Source organism: Astatotilapia calliptera, chromosome 15 (genome assembly GCF_900246225.1).
Source record: "Astatotilapia calliptera chromosome 15, fAstCal1.2, whole genome shotgun sequence".
NCBI classification, from domain to species: Eukaryota; Metazoa; Chordata; class Actinopteri; order Cichliformes; family Cichlidae; genus Astatotilapia; species Astatotilapia calliptera.
The window spans coordinates 22207564-22235221 of NC_039316.1; the positions used below are offsets into that span (position 1 = coordinate 22207564).

Here is a 27658-nt window from a genome sequence, read left to right on the forward strand (position 1 = left end):
TTATTGCAGAAATAACAGATTACAATTGAAAAATACTTTTTACTGTCAGTGTTAATAAAGCCAGAGTCCAGAAAACCAATTTATCTCATTGTGTTTACTTAATTAGGTTTCTAAGCAGGGAATTAGATTTTTATATCATTAATTAATAGTTGGTGCTTCAGCAGTTTCACCGTCTGATATATAAAATCATCTGATCTTGTGTCTGCTCTAACTGGGAAGCTGAGCAGTTAGCAGCTGTGTAGCAGCCGAGTATTCCTAGATTTAGGAATACTCGGCTGGACTGTGAGGAAAACAAAGTGCTGCCTTCATGTTCCAGCCAAACATGCATCAAAGTGCTTTCCACATCATTTTCAAACTCTTCAATTAAACCAGTTCTCCAGTCTCATTTGGCCACTTTTTATTATACCGACACACAAAAATATATTCAATTGCACTTCTCGAATTCTTTTATTTCACAGAATGGCATGTAAATGTGGTTAATAGGAAGGACATCACGGTCAAAACATTCTTTGTTACTTGGAGACACAAAGTGAGGCGGGGCAAGATGGCGGAGTCTGTTCTTCTGATGACGTCACAGTTCAAACTGGAGTGAGCTGCTGTGGGAAAAAAATGGTTGACAGGTTGAGGTAAGCAGAGGCGGCGCCCCGGAAGCGTTACAGTTTGTGTTGCCGCCACAGGCGGCTCATTGGGATGGGGTTGAATCTGCCGCTGCGGTTGCTCCTCATGCCCAGGTACTGCCTCAGCAGCTGGTTGACCCGTTTCTGACTGTTCCATTTGCGGGCAGATTTCCGGACGCCTATGAACCCGCCGTAGCGCTTCTGTAGCGGCCTCATCGATGAGCCCAGCAGCTTCCTGTATGCGTGGCGCCCCCTCTGAAAGCCGCCAAAGCGTTTGGATAAGGCGATGCCCTCTGAACTCTCACCTTCACCGGCCTCTAGCTGGCCATCGCTTTCCACGTTCCTCTCCTCTCTGGGCTTCTGCTCTTCATCCGTCAGACTGAGATCCAGACTCTGCAGGCCCTCCCCCTCCTCAGAGGATCCCAGCAGCGATGAGTCATACTGGACGCTGCGCTGCTCGAAGGGTGTCTCATCCCGATCCCCCTCCTGGAAACGCTCCGCAGCTGTCGACTGCACCAGTTCACTGTCAGAGTTCAGGTCGAGAGAGGTCAGCTCCAGCTCCTCTCCCGTTCTCTTGAAGAGAGCGCCTCCTTCAGAAAGTGTAGGATGGAGCGATAGCTTCACAGCGCGTTTGCATACGTCCCACGTCAGCGAAGAGGAGATGCGACCCTCGCATTCCAACAAACACACCTGCAGAGGGAAGAGAAACAGTGACGTGGTGAGGCGATCCGAAGGGGTCTTTTTGACGTTTAACTGATGAAAACACAACAAAGATCCCAGAGACTTTGAAGTCCCCTAATTACTTGCAGTCATTCAAGCGCTAATCAGGCTTAAGAAAGAAGGTGACAGTGAGGATGCTGAGAATATTGGGCTGGCAAATAATTGCAGGTGTTTAGTCCACACACCAGAGCAACGTGACGGTCGAACGTAACGGTGCTGACAAGGCCTGAAGTATCTCCGTTTTCTACAATCACAAATTTTCTTTCCTTAGAACATAAATCATGGAAAGGACAAATAACGGAGCAGAGAGCAGACGCTCTTATTTCAAGTCTAACACACATAAACTGTCTGTCTGTCTGAACATGTGCGTGTTCCCATTGATCTCTTACTGGTTGTTTCCTCACATTTCCTACATTCGAGCGCTGCTTAGCAAACATAGCAGTGTGATATTTCTGACCTGATATTTAAAGAGTTTTAGCTAGCACTGCTGTTATAGTTGCTAGTTGTTAGGAGTAGTGGTAATTTGGATCATTATATTTATTCAAGCTTAAAGCTACGAGCAAAGAATCCTACAAAGAAGGATTGTAAGGTTTCCTGGGGTGAGACGGTGCGCTTTGTACTTCTTTAGAGAAATGCAGAAGGACAGCTTTTGCAAAAAGGATGTAAATGGCTGTGGTGACCACATATTTCAAGAAGAAGACGGTTTTGAATAAGAGAGGAAGGCGCACAAAGGTGCAGTCTGAAAGAGATAAACTGCAAGGTGGTGTAAGGGGTGCGGTAGCTGGGGTGCATTGGATGGCAGCCTGTAGCATGATTCTGGACGAGAAGGGGAGGTGAACCTGGTGGTTGACTGAGGAAGTGCGGGGAAGAATTCAAAGGAAGAGGTAAGCAGAGAAGAAGTGGGCTAGTCCTCTGAGGCTAGACGTGCGACAAAGACAGAGGTGGCAAAGGAAAAGGCTCAGTGAGTTTTATGTGAAGCTGGAGCCTAACGAGGGAGAAAAATTAGTTTATCTCGGAAACTGAGAGGATGGCTGAGGAATGCAGAAGAAGCGTAAAAATAGAGCTCCAGAAGGAAAACACTTGATGAGCGATGCCAAGAAGAGTTGTTGAAGCTACGTTAAGTAGAGCGGTGACAGTCATTACACCAGAGCTCTTCACTGTCTCTCTTTGCTGTTGGTTCCTTTTGGAGCATTTCTAACAGAACATCAAACTAAAACAATGGTTTGCTGAGTCTGTTACTTAGCACTAATTAGCACTAGCATGTTTCTCGGTGCATTTTATTAATTCAGCTAGCTATCCAAGCTAACTAACGTTAGCTGATGAATAACTCTCCAAACATTTTAAGGTCACTTCTGGCTCTAAAAGACAAACCCTGCGCTGCCTACACCGCTAATGCTGAAGCTTCAAAATGAGGAGTGGCTACATCCACCCATTATGCTGCCTTTGAATATGACACACGGTACATGTATGAACATGTTCACGGGGAAAAAGCTTCCTTTTGTGGCACAAAGTTAGATTCATGAGACAGAAAATGATGTGGCCCATAAACGAGAGTCAGGTAATAATTATGTGTTTTTTTGACTAGAAGCTGAACTGTTTATATTACATCGAGTGAATTCAACTATTTCTCATATGAAAAAGTCTGATGAGACTAATGACTGCTTCCCGAGTCCCCGAGCTGTGAAAATATGCACTGAGTTTATAGCCAAAAAGAAAACAAAATGTAAAAGCTAGCCAGTCATTTTAATCAAATAGCTTTTCTTCTAGTCAAACAGCCAAACACAAAATAATTGTATGGCCATGATTTTATGGCATTACTATATTAGTTTTAGTGCAGGCGTCAGCTGAACTAGCCTCCTTTTAACCTTGATGACTCGGGTGTCACAGAAGTTAATGGGCCTGGTTCCTACTGTGTTCAGCATATATGATCTGCGAATGTGACATCGACTATTGCAAAATGATTGACAGCACAAAATTGGAGAAAAGTGCGAGGCTGTTTGAAGGACAGCAGGTAAATTATGTCTTTTGCTGACAACTATTTATTTCCGAATGACTCTTCAGCTTCAAGACGTTGTTTCCGCTCCTAAAGATTTGGAACTGAACTTTTCTGTATAGAGCGAAGTTTGTCAGCGCTGATTTCCACCTCGTCTTAATGACTTTCCTGTCATAGTCGTGACGCTTGATAGTCTGACTTCAAGGACCAATGAAGAACATTTGAAGTGCATTTAAAGCTTTTTTGATGCAACAACGGCTTTTCTTGTTTAGTAAATCCAAATATATTTATCACCTATATTTTGCATCCATATATGGCTGACAGTAGGTCACTGTATTCTTCTCTTTCACCCTTTCCCAAACTCCCAAGCTTGCTGATTTCAGTTTGAGGTAAGAAGCAAATCCCATTTACTCGTCAAATCTCGCTCAAACGAGATAAATTGCATTGTTATCAGAAACCTGCTCACATCAAAGGAAGCAGAGAAGAGGGAGTTCTGCTGTGAATCTATCAACAGAAATTAATTATCCATCGTAAATGAAATGAGCGCACCAGGGGATTCTCCGCAGCGGATCAATGGAGCAATCTAAAGGAGTTTATGAGCGGAGGAAGTGCGTGCATGCACACAGTCCACGATTTATATACTCGTGAGGACAAGAGGATAAAACGGTTGAGGAAATTCTCCAAGAGGAGCTCGCTTCAAAGGCTTAATTCTCACAGAGGAGGTGGGTCAGGGCTGGCTCTTAAATACAGTGTTGAGATTTTGATGTACTAAATTCTTTGAACTGATCAGAGAAGCAGCAGAAAAGCTCCTACTTTGCTACCTAATCTTGGGGTGGACAGATCAGAGTTTAAGGCCCACCTTGATGCCAAAGGCCATGTTATGAGCCAGCTTGTGCTCACAAGCCATCTGCAAACATCTTATCAAAAGAGTTGTTCCTGTGAGGAGTGACTGATAATGGTGTACGTGACGGAGAGCCAAAGAAGTCACACTTTGCCTGCTGTGTGATGTAGTGCACAGATCCAGTTCTTCAGGGAAGATGTTCAGGTAACAAAGTCCCGCTGAAGAAATCGAACCAATGTAAACCTTTCCAAAACGTTTCCATCAGGGTGACGATTAGCGAAGGTTATCGCTATCAATAGTATATCAATATATCATATCATCAAAGTTGATATGAAAAAAGAGAGAAAACAGATGAAAGAGAAGGACTACACGATCTGTCAGCCCCAGAGGAGAAATTCACTGCAATTTAAAAAAATCCTGATTCTCCAGCAAGGAAATGTGAGGAATACGGGAAGGTCCCAGCCTGCACCTTTATTTACTGCATGGTTTTCTTTACATGTGATTGTATTGTAATTCTGAGTATTTGTGATTTATGGTAGTTATATAATATAATATAATATAATATAATATAATATAATATAATATAATATAATATAATATAATATAATATCATATATAGGGTGAAGGTGACGGTGGTCCCCGTGGTAATCGGAGCACTAGGTGCAGTGACTCCCAAGCTAGGCGAGTGGCTCCAGCAGATCCCAGGAACAACATCAGAGATCTCTGTCCAGAAGAGCGCAGTCCTGGGAACAGCTAAGATACTGCAGGACCCTCAAGCTCCCAGGCCTCTGGTAGAGGACCCGAGCTTGAAGGATAGAGAGAGAGATGTGTGTGTGAGACATTCTTAAGTGAAATGTAATATTCCTGTATGAAAAAGCAGCACTATTGATGATTGATTGATTGATTGATTGAATCTTTATTTTGAACATGTTGAAAAAGTATAAAAAAAAATATATATATATAAAGATTCAAGATGATAATTTGTTTCTTGAGTTTCCACCAGTAAAGCCATTGGACCCAGCTTGGCTGGAGAGCTAACCACCTGGGACACCACATGCTGTGCAGCAAAGTCAGAACAGCTGTGCAGTGTAGCATACAAACCACTGCTGGGACCAAGAGCAGAGCTGTTCACCTTGTTCTGACTGTTTTGTGTAAAAACACTTAAACGTAGGCTGATAGCATACAGTAGCTAACTTAGCTAATGGTCCAGTTCTAACAGGGAGTGTGGCAGATCTCTACAATGTTCAGCATGAGGCCCCCAGGCCTCACAACATCTCTGTGCAACAATCAAAGGTGCGTCAGGAACCAGCTGTGGCTGTTTGCAAATACGCATAAGGGAAGCAACGCCCACACTTCTGTCGAGCAATGAGACAGAGTAATGATTTTAACTGGACGAAAGTCTGGCAGCTAATGACAAACACAGACAAAGTAACCCTGGTTACACTCTCACCTTCACACAGCTGAACTACAAACGAGAGCAGGCAGGAAACTCCGTGACTAAGAGCCACATCACAGGTAATTAGCACATATGTAAACAAAAGCTGGCATTTAAAAAAATGACAGTAAGTAATGAATGTGGTGGTAGAATCTGTGTGTGTGGGTACGGGCGTGTAGGTGTGTGCACAAATAAATCAATGGGTCCTGACATTATAGCAAACAGCGGCGGCCTCACGCACACACTCTCAGTCTGGAGTGGGAGACAATGGAATTGCTCCGTGGATTCCATCTGTGGCTCAATGGGATGGCGGCAAACACAATGAGGTGCTGATCAAATGTGTCAGTCAGCGATGTAGGCCCAGGCTGATGATACTGAGAGGCAGTCTATTACAACTTCCAAAAAGGTCCCAGCTGTCTTTCCTCTGCATCATTATCAGCTAAATTAGCCGTCCTACAGCTATTCGTGGACACCCACCGACTATTTTTACCCACTGATTTTTCTCAGACTGCTTGGAATGAGATTCTGTGCCGCGTGGAAATTTTGGGTTCAGTTCGGAGAACGATCACATCCTCCCACTGTAGAGGCCGGGATTTCCTGATGGTCACAAAGAACTGCACAGGTGCTGTAGGTACTCACAGAGAAGCAACACTAATCCCTTCTGCAAAAAAATGTCTCCATCATGTCACCGTCACTGTGCATTGCGTGGCTTTCTTTAGTTTTAACCCAACGCTATGAGAGAAAAATAATAGGAAGTATTTTTTTCAGGTTTTAGGATGTTATGTTAGTCTAAGTCTGGCTCTTATGACCCAAGTGTGTGTGTGTGTAGATATTTTGTTTGGCACTAACCACCCATTATAACACTAATTGCCATTTGTGCATTGGCACAGAAAGAATATTGGCACTCTGCTCTGACACCTGTCCACACAGGAGATGATAAGCACTTCCAGCATAAAGAGTGCTGTCTGTCTATCTGTCTGTCTGTCTATTGTGGGATTATAATATTATCTTATGCTATGTTATACCCCTAATTAAAGATTGTGAAATTATTATGTAGTTTTAGTTTGTAGTATTCTCCTGAATTAGAGAAAGGTGATAACTGTTACAGTTATTAGGGTTAGCTGAGTTATAAGAAATACTGTTTTCAGAGAGTCAGGACTTTTTCTGATAGTAGAGGAGACAGAGCACATTCCACGGGAGCTTCACCCCCACTGTTGTTGAAGGCAGACAAAATAGGGAGCCAAGGCCATAAGTCAGGCTCACTAGGAGTTAGAAAGAATGTGAATGTTTAGGTTTTTACGATTAGGTGGGGGCCACTAGAGGCTATAAGAGTTTGAGTAACCCTCCACCAGTTTGAGATTTGCTGTGTCCCTCTGCATGCATGTCTCCCCATCCAGATGGTTTATGCTCATAAAGTGTTGAATTGTATGGAATAAAAGAGTGTTGATTGAGCATTTATACACCGAGTATCCCCCCTAATTTTGGTATGATCCGAGCTCAGGCACTAGGCGACGGAGCACAGCATGTGAGCGAGGGGGGAGAAGCTGCTGCCTGCGAGTTTGCTGTTGGAGAAGCGCAGACAGAGAAGAGCTGAAGTTCGACCAAGTTCCGAAGCAAATCATTCGTACTGTACAAATAATGTAAATATGACGGTGAATCACAAAAGATTGATGTCAAACTGATCACTTGACCCATATTACTTTACTTGCTCTTCGAGTGAATCAACAAATGGCGAAATGAAAAGCCGAACAACAACAATGCTGTTTCTTTAGAGAGTCTCAGCTCACATGTGTGTTTATTTCATATTTTCAGTTGTTTCCCTCCACGGCTAAATAAAGCACAGAATCGGTTTGAGTTATGTACTGATGAACACAACAATGGACATAAGGAGCTTCTTTCAAAGAAAAAAGGTAGATGTTATTTTATATATTATACTTTGTATGTTGTTCAGTATATTTCTATGCAAAACAAGAGGAACAGAGAGGGAGAGAGAGAGGAGGACAGAACAGGGAGGGAACAAGAGCAGGTGACACACCTGTTAGTCACATGTTGTTTGCCCAAACTCATCAGAACATGTATCCAGTGCCTAGTGTAACGTTTTAGATACCGTTTGTTACTTTTCAAATTCTATATTTATTAAGTTTTGCAGCTTGTTTGCACAACAAGGCTAAATAATTATTGTACTTTGGTAGAATTAAAAAATAAGTGTAGTGCAGGTCTATGATGATTTTTAGTGCTGCTATCATCTAGTTCTGATTCTGGTTCTGTCTTGGTTAAGTCCTCAGTAGTCCTGATTTTGAACTGTTGTAGTCCTGTTTTAGTTCTGGATCAGTTCTGGGTCTGGTTGAATTGGGGTTTAGTCCTCGTGTCTTGATACAGCCCTGACTTTGTTCTGTCTCGCTGCTTAATTAAAAAGTTAGTTTAAGGTGTCCTGCATATGTGACATATTTTTTCCTACATGAAGAGATTCTTTTTTGAACAAAACTCAAAACAGCCTACCCCCCCATCCCACATGCATACTACCCTTTACGGCTAAGCCCCGGGTGTATAAAATGTCTGGCTCCGCCTCTGGAGTCAACGGTATCCATTAGTGGTGCAGCGGATTACGGTTGATCCGAAATCCGAACCGATCCCACTCCACGGTTCGGTACGCACGCGATCCGAAGATTCGAAAAAGAAAAAGAAAAGTACGCGTATGGTGGCGTGGTCAGTCTGTCCAGCGATAGTTATGGCCAGCGCTAGCGGTTCAAGTGGAGGAGCAGAGGAGTTTGCGGTATTTAAGCAGCCCTTTGCTGCCCAGCCCGACCGGGCAAAGCTATTACAGAAGCTGCTGGGGTGTTTAGCTGCAGACGGGAGGCCGTATTCTGCTGTGCAAAACAAGCAGTTTAAACTACGATGAACGTGCTCGAGCCACGCTATGATGTCTCGTTGCGCGTCCACTTCAGTGACAAGATCGTTCCAAGCATGTATGAGCAGGAGAACTTTAAAGTTATGGCTGAACTGTTCCAACCATCTTCTGTTGCTCTAACTACAAATGGGTGGAGCTCCAGGTCAACAGAAAGCCACGTGACCGTGACCGCTCGTTATATCACAGCGGAGTGGTAGATACAAAGCCCTGCACTGCCCTGTAGATTACATTAGATTAGATGAAACTTTATTTATCCCTCGGGTGGGTTCCTCCGGGAAATTCTGTTTCCAGTAGCACAGCACCGACAGAAGTTGCAGAATGTGAGCAGAAATATACCAAATATACACATTTATAAATACAGAGAATACAAAAGGGATAAATAGAATAAACAGGAATAAGAATACAAGGGAACAGCACATTTCAAGTATTGTGAGTCTATTACACCGTTGGATATTAGCAAAAACTATTGCACAGGGAAAAGGCGCTACAGCTACTTGTTCCCCCCTTGTTTCCCCCCCTCCAGCGAGCAGTTAAACAGTTTGATGGCGTGTGGGACTTTTTAAGTCTGCTGGTCCTTGACTTTGGGAGAAGCAACCTGTCACTGAACAGACTCCTCTGGTTGTTTATGGCCATGTGCAGAGGATGCCCAGCTTGGTCCATAATGTCCATATTGCACCTTAATTTGTTTTTATATAAGTGAGTGGAATGAGTCTTCAGTTGTTTTTTAATAGGCAAAAAATACTTAAATAAATAAACGGCGAGTCAAATTCTTGTCTTTTTTTTCTATTTTTGCTGATCCGAAAATTGATCCGATCCGTGACTTAAAACCGTGATCCGATCTGAACCGTGAGATTTTTGAGCCGTTGCACCACTAGTATCCATGACACACAACGTAACGTTTGATAATGCGTCATGTGCAAAGGCATCAGCTCCAAGAGCCGTGCTTGGAGAGTGCTTTGCAGCGACTCTGAAGAGTCGACTCCCATTAAGCGAGAGCCGGCTCCTCACTTAATTTATCCTCATTTTTTTCACATAGTATCATTATGTGAAAAACAGAGAGGGTGAGAGACATGACAGTCAAGTGCAGTGTGTGTCTGTCCTCTCAGTGAGTGAGACAGTGGACAGCGGTGAGGAGGGCTGTGCGAGTGCATCGCAAAAACACATAGATATGCCCGACACCCGTAAACAAAACAGCATCTGGCTGCAGTTTAAAAACTTTTTTGTCTCGACTTGGTCTCAGTTTAGGCGGTCTTGACTACAAGTCTACCATGTACTAAATAAAAGTGGGAGGGAGGGTGGGGCACGAAAACAAGAACGAACAGCTGGGGGGAACATGTGTAGATGAGAACTGGAAGGAGCGTTTGGAAATTCAGATACTTCAGTTCTAAACTGGTCATAAGTGTGAATGTGAGCTTGGCTGGTTGTCAGATATGTCCCCACATCATGATTTGCAGAAACTTCAGTTATCCCCTGATGTTCATCTACCCAGACAACACAGACAGGTTCACTCGGGACAGGCACAGAGGGACGAGGAGTCACTGAGCCACACGTCCACACTTCACCAGTTAGTCTGACATGCCTGGGTTTGATTCTGAGCAATGAGGCAACAGAAAAATGACCGAGCCACACGAGGCTCCAACCTAGAACCCTGTCACAGTGATAACCACTGCATAACCGCCCTGCTCCCTGCACGTCCTTTCCCGCAGTTTCAGCCTGCTTGCTTCTTCCCGTCACCTGTGCAGGTAATAAAGTAATCAGCAGAAGCAGCTCCAGTGTCAGCACTGTACAAAGTGGAACATGGTGTCATTCATCGAGACTCTGCATGAGCTGGTAAAAATCCTGCAAACGCACACTTCTAGAAGACTTAGAGACTTAGAGCTGTTTATTGTCATTGTGCAGTTTCTTGCACAGCGAAATTGGGTAGCTGGACCACAAAGGTGCTAAAGTAAGAAGAAGAGAAACCAATATACAACGAAGGCGGAAAATAAATAAATAATTAAATAAATAGAATAAAATAAAAAACAGTGTATATGTATACATATGTGAGTGGAACTATATACATGGTGTATGTGGAGGAAACATTGAAACAGACTGGGACCAAAATAATTGCACAGAACATGGAAAGACTGAGATATTGCATATAGATGATCCACAGCAGTGTCAGGGTGGATGTGTTGGGGAAGTCTTTACACACTCTTAGCTTGCATTAAGAGTTCTGACAGCCCGGGAAGAAGCTGTTCTTTAGTCTGTTGACTAATAATAATAATAATAATAATAACTTTATTTATAAAGCGCTTTCAATGTCCCTTTGTGACATGAAATCTGGATTTCTACTATTCTTAATTATTGTTGCCACCACAATTCTGCTCTGCATGAAATATTTTGGATGGATGTTTTGGTGACTGATTGAAATATGCTTCATACCTTAATTCTTGTGAAAAAATAAATATTCTTGCTGTTTTTGAGGTGAAAACACAACAATGTAAATGGTTGACAGCACACAGAGAAAGCTTATGCACAATGACAACCAGACAACGCAAAAACACAACATAAGTAGTTACATTACAGAGCAAACAAAGCACACACAGGACCATCGAACTGTACACGATGCGTTACAAAGACACTCTAATCAATAACTCACTGGATCACCATCATGGCCCCATCAGGGTGCTGATGGCTCGCTGCAGCTGCACACATGCGCCGCGGTGTTGACATGCATTCACACAGAATTACAATGATACACACATGTGCTCACCATGGTGTTGAAGGTTTGTTCCAGCTGCTGTTGCTGCAGGAGCAGTCCACAGGCCATACATTGCCCCTGACAGTCACTGCATCCAGGGGTGAAGAGACATGCCAGCAGGACCACCAGGCACCACAGAGGGATCTTCATCGCTCAGCGCACCCAGACAGGCAGCGACAAAGAGGAGCCCAGCAAACAGAAGAGTTCAAAACAAGGAGTCAGCAGCTGGAGGATCTGGGAGGTAAAAGCTGTGGGATCTGGGTCCAGCCTGCAGGGAGAGAGAGCGGACAGACTGACAGGAATACTGCATGAATTCCAACTCGCAGGGATAATTTGGTGGATTTGGCCGGCCAGTCGAAGCGTTGGTGGTGGGAGAGTGTTCATCAAATAACAGGAAATGGACAGTGTGGGTGGAGAGAGAGAGAGCACAACCTGAGGCAATAAATGATAAAATGGGCAATTTCCAGTGGACAGGAATCATCCTGTGCAGGCTGGAGGGTTGGATCGCAGATCGAAATCATACACCGCAGGCTGGAGATTAGTAAGAGCCCATATGTGCCTCCACAGATTAGCTTGAAACTACAACACAGGTCATTTCCTGAGGCAGCAAGAAATCCGCACACAACAGTGATTGGACGATGATAAAATGGGCATTAGAGTCAATGTTGAGGCAAAAAATATGCTAGCAGTGAAGAAATGTGTGACAGGACGCGTGCGCAGGCTGAGGAAGAATAACCGGTGAGATAGACCCCATCATCTGGTGTGGGCTCTACCTGTCTGACCCCCATTTATTCTGCCACGCACCACCGAATCAGCCAATAACAGCAATAACAAAGAGAAAAACAGAGCAGCATAGATTGCTGCTGCTTGATAGAAATATTCCACACTCTGTCTGCAGGCTTAAAGCCGGCACCCAAGGCCCTCATGCTCGTGTTTGCCAAACTATAAACGTTTAGGAAACATGTTCTCTGTTTTTCACATATTAACAGCTTTATTGCTGGAGCTGCTCAATCTGTTGACCTTAAAGGAGAGGTCAGAGGTCAAATAAGAAATACTAATAATGAAGTACTTGCTATATATCGACGATACACACCACACTTGTAAGAATCACAGTTTGTAAATTTGTCAGATTTCCCACCAGTAAATCTTTAAGGTCAACTCAGGCTACGTGCACACCGGCCCGGATAGATTAGAAAACTGCGTTTTTGTCTGAAAACGCTCCGCGTCCACGTTTCAGTCGTTTTCACAGACTTGTGCGTCCACATTGAAACATCTGAAAACACTTACGTACCAGTCCTGCGCATGCGTGAAACGCAAGAAGATTCGGCCTGCCTCATTTCTGTCTGCGGCTTTAAATGGACTCACAATGAGCTGGAGTTGTTGCTGCGAGTAACACAAAAGCACAAAGTTGCAAAAGCGAGTGAGAGTTTGAAGAAAAGCTCTATGAAGCACGTGCAGACTGATGTTAATCTTTAATAGGGCTGTCAGTAATTGGTCACATGACTGCATCACATGACTAACACGCGTCATCGTTTTAGAAACTGCGTTTTCGCTGTCCACACTGCGACGCGACAGCACCGTTTTGAAACGTATTCGTTTTCGAGAGCGTTTTCAAAACACTGCGTTTTTCCTTGAGGAAAATGTGTCTCGGTGTGGACAGGAGGCCAAAACGGAGAGAAAACGATGCGCATTAGTGTGGACGTATAAGGTCTTAAGATGCGAGCAAAGTTTGGATTGTACACCTCGACAAAATGTTACCAGGATTCAACCTCTCACGCTATTACGTTTACAGAGAGAAGGACACGTATGCAACCAAAAACATAACCTGCTTGGCAGAGCTAAAAACCTTACAGGTGTATGAAACTGAAGGGGAGCACAGAACCACACAGTCACGTATGTGAATCAGCAGAAGGGAAGGAGGATATTAAGGACGTTCAGCCGTTTTCTCGTGCTATTAGATGCGCTGCTGGTCTCAGTCTTTAAGTCTTTACTAGCTGTTTGCACGTGCACGATTACTTAGGGGGTCGTGGAAGTTTGGGGAAGGTGGCAGACCTGCAGAGCAGCCAGAGTCACAGAAGACTGGGACGATGTTCCTCTCCCCGGTGGGTCTCCTCGGTTCCCATTTACAAACTAAAAGAAGAGGAAAAGTCTACCAACTGTGTTCAGACGCGTTCAACAAAATCAACAAAATGAGCCAATATTTTTCTTAAAATGATCGATTTTTCCCGTTAGATATGTTTTCTGTGTTCTCGTGTGAATAGAGTGGGAATCACCGCTTTCTCTTTTTATTTACATTTTAAACAGCGTACCAGCTTTGTGGGAGTCGGAGGACAATATTAGCGTTTCCACTTTGTTACATTTCCACTCGTAGTCAGCAGCATCTGAAAGCAGTCATGTGTGACTCCAGCCCATTTACACAAGTAGAAATGGTTTTATGGGAAGTCATTAGGGTAGCTGTTTGTTTGCTTTGCTAAGATCACTTGGTCGCCTGCTGACTAAGCCCATTTCAGATAGTTAGGCTCTCCTGTAAGCAGCTCTTACAAACGAGTAAACCAGGAAAATGTGATGGCGTCGGCCTTCGACAGGCGTCAGAATCACAAAGATCCACCTTTCACACATTAATTATATTCAAACAGCGTGTTCATGTGAATACTGTTAGAAGGAGTTTTGTTCATTAATAATAGTTGTAGTGAAATGTTTTGGTAACTAGATAATGGACCGCCACACATTCAAAGGCTCATTAAAAACATTATTATAATTTTTAGCTGGGGCCTGAATATCTGTGAGGTCGAGCAGCGCAGCATTACATGCAGATATGCAATCTATGTAGAGCAGTCCCAGTGTTTGCACCGTGTCAGGACAGGGTTACATAAGGTCAACCCCGACGCTGCGGCGTCACTCGTTTGAGTCAGGACGTTTCAAACTGACTCAAAAAGCCTTGAAAAGACATTTTGTGAAGAAGCTGTTTGCAGTCAGAGCCGCACTTCGACTCATTGACAAACACATTTACAGCCTGAACAGAAAATGTTTGAGCTTCCTTCACATGAGGGGTTCTGAAAAGTTGATGTAACGAACGCCGCTGCGCCGCTCGGGGCGTGCAATAACCCACGTGTTGGCGAACGGGCGCACCAAACGAATTTTTGAACTATGACAAAGATGCTTTCTTCCCCACACGGTGACTTGCTTTGATTTAAAGTCGTACAGAAATATTTGAGATCAGTATTTGATGGGGGGTTTTCCTGCGCCTGCTTGGTGGTGAACAGGCTTCCTAAAAGCTCTGATGGGGATAAATTACCACCACTCCTTGCTGCTTTGGCCATTTTGAATGAAGGCTATTACTTTGTGGATATTAACAATTAATGGACCGGGCGGTCTCGAGATTTGCGTAGCAGATGTAACAGTGAGCTGGCTGTAAAGATTTGCACGGATCGGCCAGTCACAGGCGTGATTGCCGTCGGTGTTTCCTGCATCACCTGGACACCTCTTCCCCCCCCCTTCGCGCACCCCTTAATGCCCTGCAATTCATCTCATTAACAAAAAGTCCAGCGCCGTTATTTGCATCTCTAAACAGGTTTTAGGTGGAGTACACACACGTTGTATATGCCTCAAAGCGTAGTGTTTTTTATGGTGTCATTCCCGTACTGTGGTCACTTTCATATCGTTTGCTTCTGGTGGGAGCTCATGCATATGCGATTTGTGTGTCTAAAATGAGTTAATATTTCAGCAAATGCAGATCCGGTGCAGCCATGTGGAAATGCACACAGAGTTAAGCAGTGAGTTCAGATGTGTGTCGCCCTCTCGTTTGCACACAAGCCTACGCAGCAATGTGTTAAACGGCTTTGAGAGAACTGTTGTTGTGATTCGCCACCATATTAAATACCAATACAGTTTGTCTTAAGATCACAACGTACGTTAATACATCACCAAACAACTGTGCGTCCAAATGAAGATTACCATTCAGGATCGAGCCTGTAATAATAGTAATAATAGTAATAATAATAATAATAGTAATAATAATAATAATAGTAATAATAGTAATAATAGTAATAATAGTAATGCAAATTTAATACAGGATTTACTTATTAACGGAGCTCTGCTCACTGAAGATCGGTGGGGGGTAGAGGATCTTCATTTAACTGATGAAGGCTGAAAGCAGTTAAGTCGAGTGATGAGCAAAGTGAGCGAGAACAGGGTAGAGGGTAGGGCTGCCATTCCTCCCCACTGAAAGGAGTCAGCTGTGGGAGGCGGCCCTGTAAGGGGACCTGCACCCAGATAAGCAGATAGAATATATGACATCGATTAGCTAGATTGTAAAATCATTTTGTGCAGGCATTTGTGATCCCTGCAGGATAACCTTTAATCCCACAAAAAACATAAAAACCTTTAGTACTTGACTGTTTTGTGAACTTCCTGACATTGAACCTCACAAAAATAAAACACCTTTAAACCACTAAAATGGCTACTGGAAACATGATGTTTGCATTTCTTTGGGACAGCTGTGGACCGCCTAAAAAGACACCATGAATTAATCTGCAGCAGTCGACATTAAAGCATTCCCGGTGTGTGTGGACCTGCCACTGTGCCCAAGAGCCACAGGAGTCTCAGCTTATCCACATCTCAATCACATCAAACTCAATTAGTGTGACACTTTGAGCCACAGACCACCACCCTCCTTTCTCTGCCTGATTTTCTGTAATGATTCGCTTCTCCATCATCCAGTTTAGCCACCTATAATTCTGAATACTATTTTAGTTATCCTCAACATTTCATATCATTTCCAGAGAAGGCAGTTAACGGGGTGCAGGGGGAGGATATGCACAGTGCTGACGGGGAGGCTAGGCCCCTACACAGCCTTTTCCCGACACCGCTGGAGCCGGGGAGAGAGTCGTATTCGAAAACAGGGCTTCATCGTGCGTAAATATAAAAACCTTGGCATTCTTAACGAACGCTGACATGAAAGCAAAAAGAAAATGGGCTTTAACGAAGGGGCCTGACGTCCCTGTACTTTTCAGATGATTCTTCCCATCTCGCTGAAATGAATGCTTTTACCCAGTTCTTTCCAAAACATATATTGTCCTGAGCTTCCATTAGAGTTAACTAAGACCCTGAAAGTCTTACGTGTCCTCAAGAGAAATGTTTTTCCCTTTGAATCAGAGAGGAAGCAATCAGAACATAAAAGGGCCACCGCTCTCATGCATTTGCTTTTGTTATCTGAGTACATTTCTTGTCAGAGCTGAAAATGAACAATCAGAAACATCTGCGGTAATTTTTCTACCAGTTTACTGTCCTTAAAGAAACGTAATGAAAATCATTAAGGGCAGCGTGGAGGTCAGAAACAGGTGAGTGATCTGTTTTTTACTTTTTTGTTGAAGGAAGGTAATCAAATTGTTTCAAAGAGCAGACAAGTGCCTTTCAATGTTGTTTCAGCCCAGATCTTTTTTTATTTTAGGCTGTTATGAAATGTATTACTTCAAAAACAGCTCATAAAGGTGTATTTAGTTTTACATAACGGAAAAAAGAAGTGACAGACTTTAGTTTTATTTATTCATAGACTTCATCAACAAGGATGGACAACACTATTTTCCAAGTTAAGAGCCATTTTATGCATGAACTTTGTGAGAATCCGGTCAGACTGGCTATGTGTGAATGCACCAGAACACATGCAAAGTATTTCAGGTGTTCCACCCATCCATCCATCCATCCATCCATCCATCCATCCATCCATCCATCCATCCATCCACCCATCCATCCATCCATCCATCCACCCACCCATCCATCCATCCATCCATCCATCCATCCACCCACCCATCCATCCATCCATCCATCCATCCATCCATCCATCCATCCATCCATCCATCCATCCATCCATCCATCCATCCATCCATCCATCCATCCATCCATCCATCCATCCATCCATCCATCCATCCATCCATCCATCCACCCATCCATCCACCCATCCATCCACCCATCCATCCATCCATCAATCAATCAATCCATCCATCAATCAATCCATCCATCCATCCATCCATCCATCCATCCATCCATCCATCCATCCATCCATCCATCCATCCATCCATCCATCCATCCATCCATCCATCCATCCATCCATCCATCCATCCATCCATCCATCATCAATCCATCCATCCATCCATCCATCCATCCATCCATCCATCCATCCATCCACCCATCAATCAATCAATCCATCCATCAATCAATCAATCCATCCATCCATCCATCCATCCATCCATCCATCCATCCATCAATCAATCAATCCATCCATCAATCAATCAATCCATCCATCCATCCATCCATCCATCCATCCGCTTCCGCTTCTCCTTTTCAGGGTTGCGGGGGGCGCTGGAGCCTATCCCAGCTGTCATAGGGCGAGAGGCGGGGTACACCCTGGTCAGGTCGCCAGTCTGTCGCAGGGCTAAGACACAGGGACAGACAACCATTCACACTCACATTCACACCCATGGGCAATTTAGATCAATTAACCTATCCCTACAAAGCGCATGTCTTTGGACATGCACTATTTCAGGTGTTTGCCTTATAATTTATTCAGTATAATAACCAGGTTAACAATTTACATTTGCTGTTATTCACATTATAGTACACGTGTTGGCTTGCCTTAAACAGCCTTAGCTAACTCTTTGGTCAGGTGCAGTGTTGATTCTAGACCGACGCCATTGTGCTGATGTACGACACCAACGCAGGGATGGGGTGGAGGGTAGGAGCGTAGATCCACACAGACACTGTGCCAGCCTGTCTGCTCTACTGCTCTACCAAACATACTGGAGCTCCTCCACTTGGGAGCAGAAACTATTCCCAAGCTGGAGTGGGCAGTCCAGCCTTTCCTGGCTGAGAACCACTGCCTCAGACTAGGATGTGCTAATTCTCCACATGAAAACACAGCCGTACTCAGTATGCTAATACTTTTTATACGGTCTCTGAAAAAAATGCCCTCTTGTGTTTCCAGCAAGTGAACAGGGGGATTCATCCTGTACGTTTGTGTACAAAGTTGCAAAGTGAAGTGAATTAATAAAGCTAACGATGGGGTAAATTAGCATTAGCAGCTTTAATAAAAGGTGGAGAGGGCATCCATGGTGTCACAAATGTGAAGAAAAGCTCCATGCTCGTCTGACAAAGCTCTGACTCACTCCATCTCATCCATTAGGTGTCTGCATAAAGCTGAAGAGCACAATGGAGTCTGCTAATGCATAGATAACCCAGAGGTCCCTCGCTCTCAGCTTCCCTCTTTCTCCCTTTTTAGCATCTTCTGTACTTTCCCACTTTTTGCTGCCTCCTTCTTCTTCCACTCGTCTCCCAACGTCTCTGCTTTCCCACATTTATGAATTTTAGCTGATGTGTTATCTCTACAGAGATATTGCAGAGGTTTCCAGCCTTTTCCACCGGTTAGAGATCTTAACTCCTGGTCATTAAGATCAACCTGGAGCCAGGAGCAATGAAAGATGGATTGCATGAAGATGCGATCACTTAAAAGGGGGAAGATGATTAAAATTTCTTCTCTGCCTATTAAATCTCACGGACCATTAATGGTGTTAGATTTATTCTTCATATTCTGGGATTTATGACTGTTTTATGACCTTACGCTCTCCAGTCACTTCTGGGAAATGTGTTGATCTGAGATAATAGTCCAGTGTGGGTTTGTGTGGAAAAGACAAAGATATTGATTCACAAGTCTTATTCTCATACACGTTTTAGATGCCTGTGAACAAATGCACACAAAACAATCTTTTAAAGGAATTCTTCATGGAAATACACAAACACACTCATTTGTAGCTAAGACAAATTAAACTTTCACGGTGCTCACGAACAACAACATATTTTTTTTCCAAAAGTTGCATCTCAGCTGCTCTAGATGATCCAGAGTCATGAGGGTAAAGACTTCGATAGAAAGTAAATCTGTTAAATGAAAATACACAGATTGGAAAGAGAGGCTCTTTTAAATGTCTCTCGTCTGAAGGTAACAAACTGACTGCCACTCACCTCCTTTGTAGCAAGGTGAAGGCATTAATGCAAATCTCAACCCCTGAGCGCATGAAAGCCACACGTCTGCATGGTGAAGTCCCACTGTGAGAACGTGGGACTTGTTTCTGTGGTCAAGTGAGACAGGAAACAGACTGTTGTCACCTCAATGACATTTTTCTGATTGTAAAAATAAACCGTGTTTACAAAAGTGCCTGAAAAATACAAATGCTGAATTGAACTTCATTAGCTTCCTCTTACAATATGACATCATGTTTTTGGAGTTTAATAACTACAAACTACTCGCTGCACTAGTCTGTACTTCCAGGACGTGTTTCCGTATTTCAGATTAGATCAAAAACACGAAGCGTCCTGAACCTTGGTTGTGTTAATGTGATTATACACGAAACAGTAGATAAAACCTCGAGAGCAAAGTTATCATAGATTGCTTTTTCCAGCCTATTAGTTTAGTTTCACCGCTGTTCCTTTCAGTTTACTTCTTATCTTCAACAGAAAGCGTTTGGTTTTAATGTTCATTGTGAATCTGCTCGTGCTGACAGAAAGAGTCAAAAACTAAAACATTCCCTCCACAATTGTATTTAATCTCAGATTCTTTAGTTAAAATATCCTTTTTAAGGGTTTTTCTGTCAGTAGTTAGTCTAGTTTTGGTCACTCTACTAGTTCTAGTTATGAGTGGATCTGGCCATCTCGCACAGAGAGGGGCAGCCAATCAGAAGAGAGCGTCAGAGAAGCTACAAGTGCTTGTGTTAGACAGTGGATGCACTCACTGTGGTCCAGTACAATGTAAATACGGATTATATTTAAATATGAATCATGAACACCTGTTCTAGAAGAGTCCAAGAATAAAACGATGGAGGAGGATATGAACATAACTCCCCCATTTTAACACTGTTAATACTACTGCAAAGGGCTGTTAGCCTTCCCTGCATTATGATCAATCATGTCCCCATTTAAAATTCCAACGCTAGTAAAAATAAATTCTTATTGACCTTCATGGTTAAAGAATATTCTGTGACTTCACTCGATAGTTGTTCTGTCTAAAAATCACAAAAACAAATTTCAAAATCACAAAGTCAGTTAGTGCCACACACAGTGCAACACCACTGAAATACACACCACATATGGCTCCCTACACACACACAGACACACACACTCAGAAAAATTATGGTTCTTAAATGGTTCTTCAGATGTCTTCATGGTTCTTTAAAGAACCATCATACGTCAAAGAACCTTTTTATTTTGTGGATGGTTCTTCAGCTATTACAAATGGTTCTTTAAAGAACAAAAGGTTCTTCATCCTTAGCTATCTAAGTTTGATGATGTAAATGGCATAAATATTTATTCACTATAACGAGGCTGTGAATTATACTGTGTGTTTTCTTTGTGTGCATGTGTGTGCGAAGGGGGAGGGCAGGTTACCTGGCAATTACCCTTTAAGAGAAGATGGTAGGAAACTGAATATTCAAATAAAAGTTAGAAATATTTGCTTAAAAATATACTGGTGGCAGGGGTGGGGGGGAAAGCCTAAAGACCCTAACCCCCCCCACACACACACACACACACACCTAACCCCGCAAACCCATTATGAATATGGTGAGTTAACAAACAGTAGACACAATACACACATTCAAATACTGTACTTTAGTTTTAATTTTAATAAAGCATTACTATTTTCTACTCCAAGGCATTACTTTTGAGATTATTATATATTTTTGAAAATATAGCATAATGATAATACTAGTTATTGTAAACTTTACAAACCACCCAGCAGTATGTAAAGTCAAATTATAAAATACAAGTAAATAACAATTGCAGAACAGAATGTCAGTGTAATGAACACACTTCGTTTTGACAAAGCACAGCTTAGGTAAATGATCTGAGTAGTTGTTCATCACTGAGCAATTTGTTAATGTGTGTTTCGAGCCAAATAAATGACAGGGAGAGAGAGTGACGTCAGAACAGGTCATACTGTAACCTCCCGGGAGCGGACGGAGGGGGTCAGTCGTTGGGATGCGCATGCGCAGACGAGCGGCGGGCCTTGACTTTCGGGGAAAAAACTCACGGACTATTAAAAAAATATATATATTACTGTTTAAAACACTAATGTGACATGTATTAGTAGTGATGTTGTGCTGAGGGTTAAAATGCCTTTTTGTAACTACAGAATGACAATAAACCATTAATATATGTCTTTGCTGTGCTCGTGTTTATTTTGCCCTACTCAAATTCAATTTATGATGCATTTTATTTTGAAAGATTTAAAATGTTTTTTTTAAAGAACCACTCAAAAAAGGTCCTTCAAATGGTTCTTTAAAAGAACCATTTGAAGGACCTTTTTAAAAATGGTTCTTTAAAGAACCATTTTTAAAAAAGTTCTTTGAAAAACCATTAAAGGTGCCCCAAAGAACCATTTCTTGATGGTTCTTTGGGGCACCTTTAAAGGTTCTTCAATGAACCACTGAAAGAAATGGTTCTTCAAAGAACCATTGTTTGAAAGGTTCTTTGTGGCACCAAAAAAGGTTCTTCTATGGCATCAGTCTAAAGAACCACTTTTGGTTCCAGTTGGCACCTTTTTTTTCTGAGTGCAGTGCAACACCACTGAAATACACACCACATATGGCTCCCTACACACACACAGACACACACACAGCTGCTGGATCATCAGCCGTGGAAATCCAGCCTGTGCGGCCACAGATAAACCGTGGGTGACTCAGCGCACCGTTCAGACCAGCAGGACCTGCAGGAGCAGCAGGAGCTGCGCTTGCAGTTGTGCCCCGGCAGATCCTAAAACGACTAATCTGAGAGAATGCTCTTAATCCGATTTGGACTTTCTGCCACGGCTGCAGCAGATTTCAGGATTGGAACTATTACCTGGCCCATTGCACCATTTAAGAAATGTTATTGTGACACAGATAAACAAATTGACTGGTTACGGGGAACGTAAAGAGGTCAAGAGTAGGCAGGGACATTTGTAGGAAGGGGTGAGAGGACAGGAAGTGAGAACCGGCCGATAAGAGCCGTGAGAAATTCCCCAAGAAGTTTAAAACTGATTCAGAATGAACGATGTCAGCTGTGGAAAAAATCCCTCTGTTGGTCTTGAATCTTTTATTACACGAGCAATTTTTTATCATCCCGGAGTGATATAACTGGCAGGATACAGTAGTGTGTTATGAAAGGAGGCAGATGGACAAAGAGGAGGGCAACAGGAGAGAGGAGGCGACAACAGGTGTGTGTCAGGACGCTCACATTAAACACAGCATCACAAAAACATCATGTAAAAACTCGCTTTCTCATCATAATCACATTCGGGTTTTTAGTGAAGTTGTATTGTGATGGTTTCTTTTCATTGTCCAGTAAGCAGTGCTCTCTATAATGGTTATTCTGGGCACAGTGTTTATGTCTAATCAGTGAAGTTATTATCGGGTACCTCAAACATGTGAGCGCAGGGCTGTGTAACTTCATGCAGAACTGTCAGGTTTACTGGCGCCGGCATTTAAAACTCTTCATACATGTTTGGTTTATAATCAAAAAAGGCTTTCATGAAGGTGAGATTGTATTTCTGTTGTTTTAGTGTATTTTTTAGTATTTCTGTCAATTTTTATTATTACTAGCAAAGCCCTACATGCTGCTTTGGTGTTAGGCCAGGATCTATATGCAGGTAAACTGGCCAGAAAAACACTGATTGTGATTACATAATACATTTGTTAGATACCATATTGTCACCAATATAAATATGCAAAATGAAGAATATGTTAAAATTAAAATCAGATTTAATATTCATACTGTCGCTGTTATCCTCATATTGTTCTCATCATATTTTCCAGACTTTAAGCATTTTTGTAGCTGGTTATTTGATCATCAGACACTCAGATTACAAATTTGCATCGACTGTTACAATATGTTGTGTAACGAATGTAGCACACACTCAACTTCAACAAACGTCCACATTTGTAAAGTCACCGATTAGACGATTATCGGATTTATATCAAATATTTACGTCTGTCACATGGATGTGAGCGCTCACGGTGCCCTAACCAAGGTTTATGTAAGGTTTCATCAGGATTGATGGAAAACACAAACATGCACACACCCATGTGCTACAATCATTATAGTCTTAGTTTTATCATAAATACTAATAACACAAGTGCTCTTAATGCACATTTAAGATAATCCAGCGCTGTATGCAATAATACAGTGATGAAGACGACCCCACCTCCTGTAATTTACACCTATGGCTGTACTGTGATGATGTCACATATCAAGAGCTTGAGGAGGGAGTGGGTGGGGGTGTGACGCCACTCCTCCACGCTGCACCCACAGGGTAAGGGTTTGAAGGGTTCGATCCTGTGAGGAACGGCGTGATGACACGCCACTCCAGATTTGGTTTTATCTTTGAAATTCTCTTTGTCTTAATCTCTGCTTCCTCACATCTGCTGGAAGAATCAGAACTCCTGCTGCTGGAAAACAACACGATGTTATCTCTCGTTGCTTCTGTTCTTTAGGAAACCTTATCGAATGCAGACTGCAGAGCACACCAATCGAGGAGGTGCAGTTCTCTCTCTACAACAGTCTCACTGAAATTCTCCCAAATATTAAGTGGGGAAACGTTGCACCCCTCACATCCATTACTGGTTTCTTTCCCACCATCAGATCAGCTGAGCTTATCATTGCTACTGTTTCCATCAGTGGCTCAAGCAGCTTTCTTTTAATTGGAAATAGATTTGTACCTGGGGCTAAACGCTCACGTGGGTGACATCTCTTCAGCAATCACTCTCTGCGTCGCTTATGTCCTTCACAGTGGGGGGAAAAAATCACACCCCTGATCAAGGTGCATTAAAAGCCTGGAAAGAATATTACGCCAGTGCAGAGCAGAGCGTAGTGCACATACATCGGCTGAGGCTGGGGCCGGGATTGGATGTGTGGGAGACGGAGGGAAACCTGGACGCTCCCATGACATTCCCCAAACCTGTACAGGTTATTTAGTTTGATGCGACCCCAAAATGAAAGAATGTGCCTCAAACATTCATTGAAAACATCGAATGTGTGAATCCACAAAGAATATTGGAGAAAAATGAAAGGTTTTCACACAAAAGGGACATTACGCCCTTAATGATGCGCTCAGTTCTGCAGTATTAATTCCCCACTGGCTCTGGCTGTACAGCTGAAATTCTGCAGAGTGTTATGCAGCTGACATTGTGTCATCATTGATCTGGTCGCTGTTAAGCTGCGTTGACACCTGTGCGAATCCATTGGACATGGACCCAGGGAAAGCAATCTAGCACGGCCACACAAGCTCCTTACTTTATCCAAGTGAGGAAACAGAAAAAAGAAGTGTTGAACTGCAAAATAGCTGTACGTGTAGCAGCGCGGGGGCAACAGATAACACGTAAACCTGCTGTTTTACAAAACAGACCCCCATTAATATGCATATATATGAATAAACAGCAAGAAATCTTAATGAATATTTACAGAGAGGCTCTAAAAAGCCTGTAAACGCTTTAATCGGTTCAATCTTTAGCGTAGGCAGCAGAAATCCTAAAAGCAGTTTCAGATGATTACAGGCAGGATGCTCGTAACGCACTGGCAGCAGATCCTTTTTTCTTTTTTGCTTCTTTACAAAAATAAAAGAAATTGCAAATGAAATCGTGACATGCTTTGGCAATAAAACGAGTTATAGATTTAACCTGTTTCAGATCTAAAGTAACATGGAGTCAGGTTTAGAAATGGGATTACTTTCACGCATGATCTTTAAACACCAATACACTGAGACGGGGGGGGGGGTCATTCCACCTATTAGTTCAGTGGCACTGATATACCTCTAAAACAGTTAAAACAGCGCCTCTGTCCTGTAGCCATCTGTCATCAAACATCCCCCTCGTGTGCACACATTTATCTGGGAATGGCACATTAACCACCCATTTTCTTCCTGTCTCTGCGAGGATCGTCTTTACTGATAATGGCCAAAGATTATGCACATTCATTACCATTATCATTAGAATCATCATTATCACGCGCTTTCAGCGGATTTTCTGGAGGTTTTTCTGTAGCACGGTTTGAAAGTGAAAAACAGCTTCTTAATATTAATGTTTTATTCAGTCAGATCAAACTAACCTGCTGGTGCTGTTTTCTCTTTTTTTTAAAAACACAAAAAAACAGGAAAAATTGTTTATTGATTTCTTCTCCATCTCAGTCATCTGTGTTGATTTGACCACTTCTGCATTGTTAGCTGTGTTAGGTTAAAATCACGTCAGCCCAAAAGCTGCTGAGTGACTAAGTGCTTTCTCCACACGATCTGGGACTCTCTCTCTCTCTCTGGTTAATTAAGTAGTAATCAGGTGTGGTGTCTTTACTGCTGATGATAACTGTGCTACCTTTAGAGCCGTGGGGACACAAACTGGGTAATGGAAAAGATTGCTTCAGGTGAAGGAGGATTATTCACAGGATTACCTCTTAAGTCAAAATCAAAACCACAGAGCCAAAGAGAGACAAAGTAGAAAGGAAAAGGCAGATGTAGGAGGTGAATCCTGACGGTGGTTGCCTTAAACAACAATATTCCCCCAGGATTAATGCACAATGCATGGGACACACAACAAGTCCTTTCCTAATTAACTATTGTCTCCTTTAAATAATCCAGGAAGTCCAACAACACAATCTCTCTACACAGGTAGACTCGCATAAATAAAGTCACATTCGAGCGCTTGCTTACCTGGATGTGTGAAGATGTTTCTCACAGTCTTTGCCTTCTGTGGCTACTGCAGAGTTTGGGTGGCTCAGCTCGTATCCTTAGGCTCGGGGTTTCAACAACTGAGTGCATGCCTCCTCTGAGGCTTCTTATAATGGCACACCCCTTCCCTCCTGGCTCAGCCCTCCAGTTCCCCCTCACCTCCCTCCCTTCTCCTGTATATCACCACTCGCATCACCGTAGAGAGCTAGAGAAAGGGGTGGATTCCCCCATTCAGTTACGCACAAACCCCCAGCCATACACACAAACGGTTGGCCCGCGCTGACGCAGGAGGTATTGCCTACGACACCAATTTCATCTTCATCGAGCCAACTGATGAGGCTCTAAAAATATGCATCATCATAAGATTTATCCAGAAGCTCCATATCTAAGGTGTCCATAAAGCCCACGGCCTCGACACCAGCTTCCTGCCGAGGTCAGGGAGACGACGGCACTTTGGATGATTTTTTGACTATGACTTAGAAAAGCAGCGTCACGGATGGAGGGAGAAGGTCACAGGTCGATAAAGTTGTTTAAGCTGGAAAAGAGTAACATAACAAGCCTTTTGTTGGTGGCAGTGGGGCCTTGAACAGTATATTATTTTATGGAACAATGACCAGGGTAAGGCAGTCGACAGGCAGAGCGTGCAGCCAATCAGGGCCTAGAGACAGGTATGAGTCATGGCAGATATTTGGGGCTGGAGCAGGGGGTTGAAGGTTTGTCCCACGGTGCTGAGAGCTTTCTTTTTTCTCTTTTAATTTATGTCGTGTGTTTTGATAAGGTGATAATGATGTCGACAGAAAGAAGAACAATGACATAAAAAGACTGAAACTGGGAAAATTCAATATTGTGGCTGATCTGAAGCAGACGATGTGGCCAGAGGTGACTGGCTGTACTAAAATTGTCCATGGAGCTCCACTGGGTGGGTGTGGTGTGACAGGTTTAAGTTACTCTCCCATTAAACTGACCCACACACTGTAATTTGAAAAAAGAAAATGGTGGTTTGAAGTAAATATTAACTTCCAAGAAGAAGAAGATGGTTCCAGTGGGAATTCTAATAATGTGATGCTGTGCATGAAATGCTGATAATGTTTACCATGTAATGGTTTAACATAAAGACATTTAGCTGTGGCAAATTACAATGACATTTGTTTTGCAAATGTTTGCCTAGCAAACCAATTTTGATCTGATCCTGGTGTCGGATAGAAAGTTACTGAATCATGTCTGAGTCCCTGCCTTCAAAGAGAGTGACAGGAAACTGTGCGCCAAGACGATGTAATAATAACAATAATCGCTAATCGCTATGCTAGCTATAGACAAGATAGGATGGATATATTCTCAGGATCAATACTGTGGTTCACACAGGACCGCTCCTAGACTCACGTTTCCATTTGCAGTAATGTGTAGGTGTTCTTGGTTCTCCTCTCCCATCCATGGGCAGATGTATAGGCACGGGAAGCACCAGCAAGACCCCAGGAGGTGGGAGGAGCTGGGGCAGAGGTGGGTTACAAAGTGGCTTGCAGATGTGCACAGACTGTGTGCAGGCTAAATCAACTGAAATAATATGAGATATATGTATATCCTGTGTGAGGCATCACTTTGTGAGTTTGTGTTTACTCCGTAATGAAAGTCATCTTGTTGAATGCACTTAGGCCAGAGGGGCCGATATG

The 27658-nt window shown here is 42.9% G+C and overlaps 1 protein-coding gene across 2 annotated transcripts; it reads right to left on the reverse strand.

Moving 5' to 3' along the window:
• Nucleotides 1–428: 428 nt before the first annotated feature.
• Nucleotides 429–26063, reverse strand: LOC113006473 (proenkephalin-A-like). 2 transcript variants are annotated; one of them, XM_026142467.1, is made up of 4 exons: nt 25974–26063; nt 19268–19374; nt 11270–11525; nt 429–1307 (listed from the first exon to the last, which is right to left on the reverse strand). In XM_026142467.1, exons 3-4 carry the CDS (start codon nt 11405–11407, stop codon nt 654–656), a joined length of 792 nt encoding a protein of 263 aa, XP_025998252.1. In that variant the 5' UTR covers nt 11408–11525; nt 19268–19374; nt 25974–26063; the 3' UTR covers nt 429–653. The 2 variants fall into 2 exon arrangements, with proteins under 2 accessions (XP_025998252.1, XP_025998251.1); XM_026142466.1 differs by lacking the exon at nt 19268–19374.
• Nucleotides 26064–27658: the final 1595 nt, after the last annotated feature.

What these genes read in the sequence shown, in the direction of transcription:
- LOC113006473 (XM_026142466.1), bottom strand. Translation starts at nt 11,407, where the DNA reads ATGAAGATCCCTCTGTGGTGCCTGGTGGTCCTGCTGGCATGTCTCTTC. An exon ending in AACAAACCTTCAACACCATG is followed by an intron (nt 1,308 to 11,269) that starts GTGAGCACATGT and finishes TTCCCTCTGCAG; the next exon opens with GTGTGTTTGTTGGAATGCGA.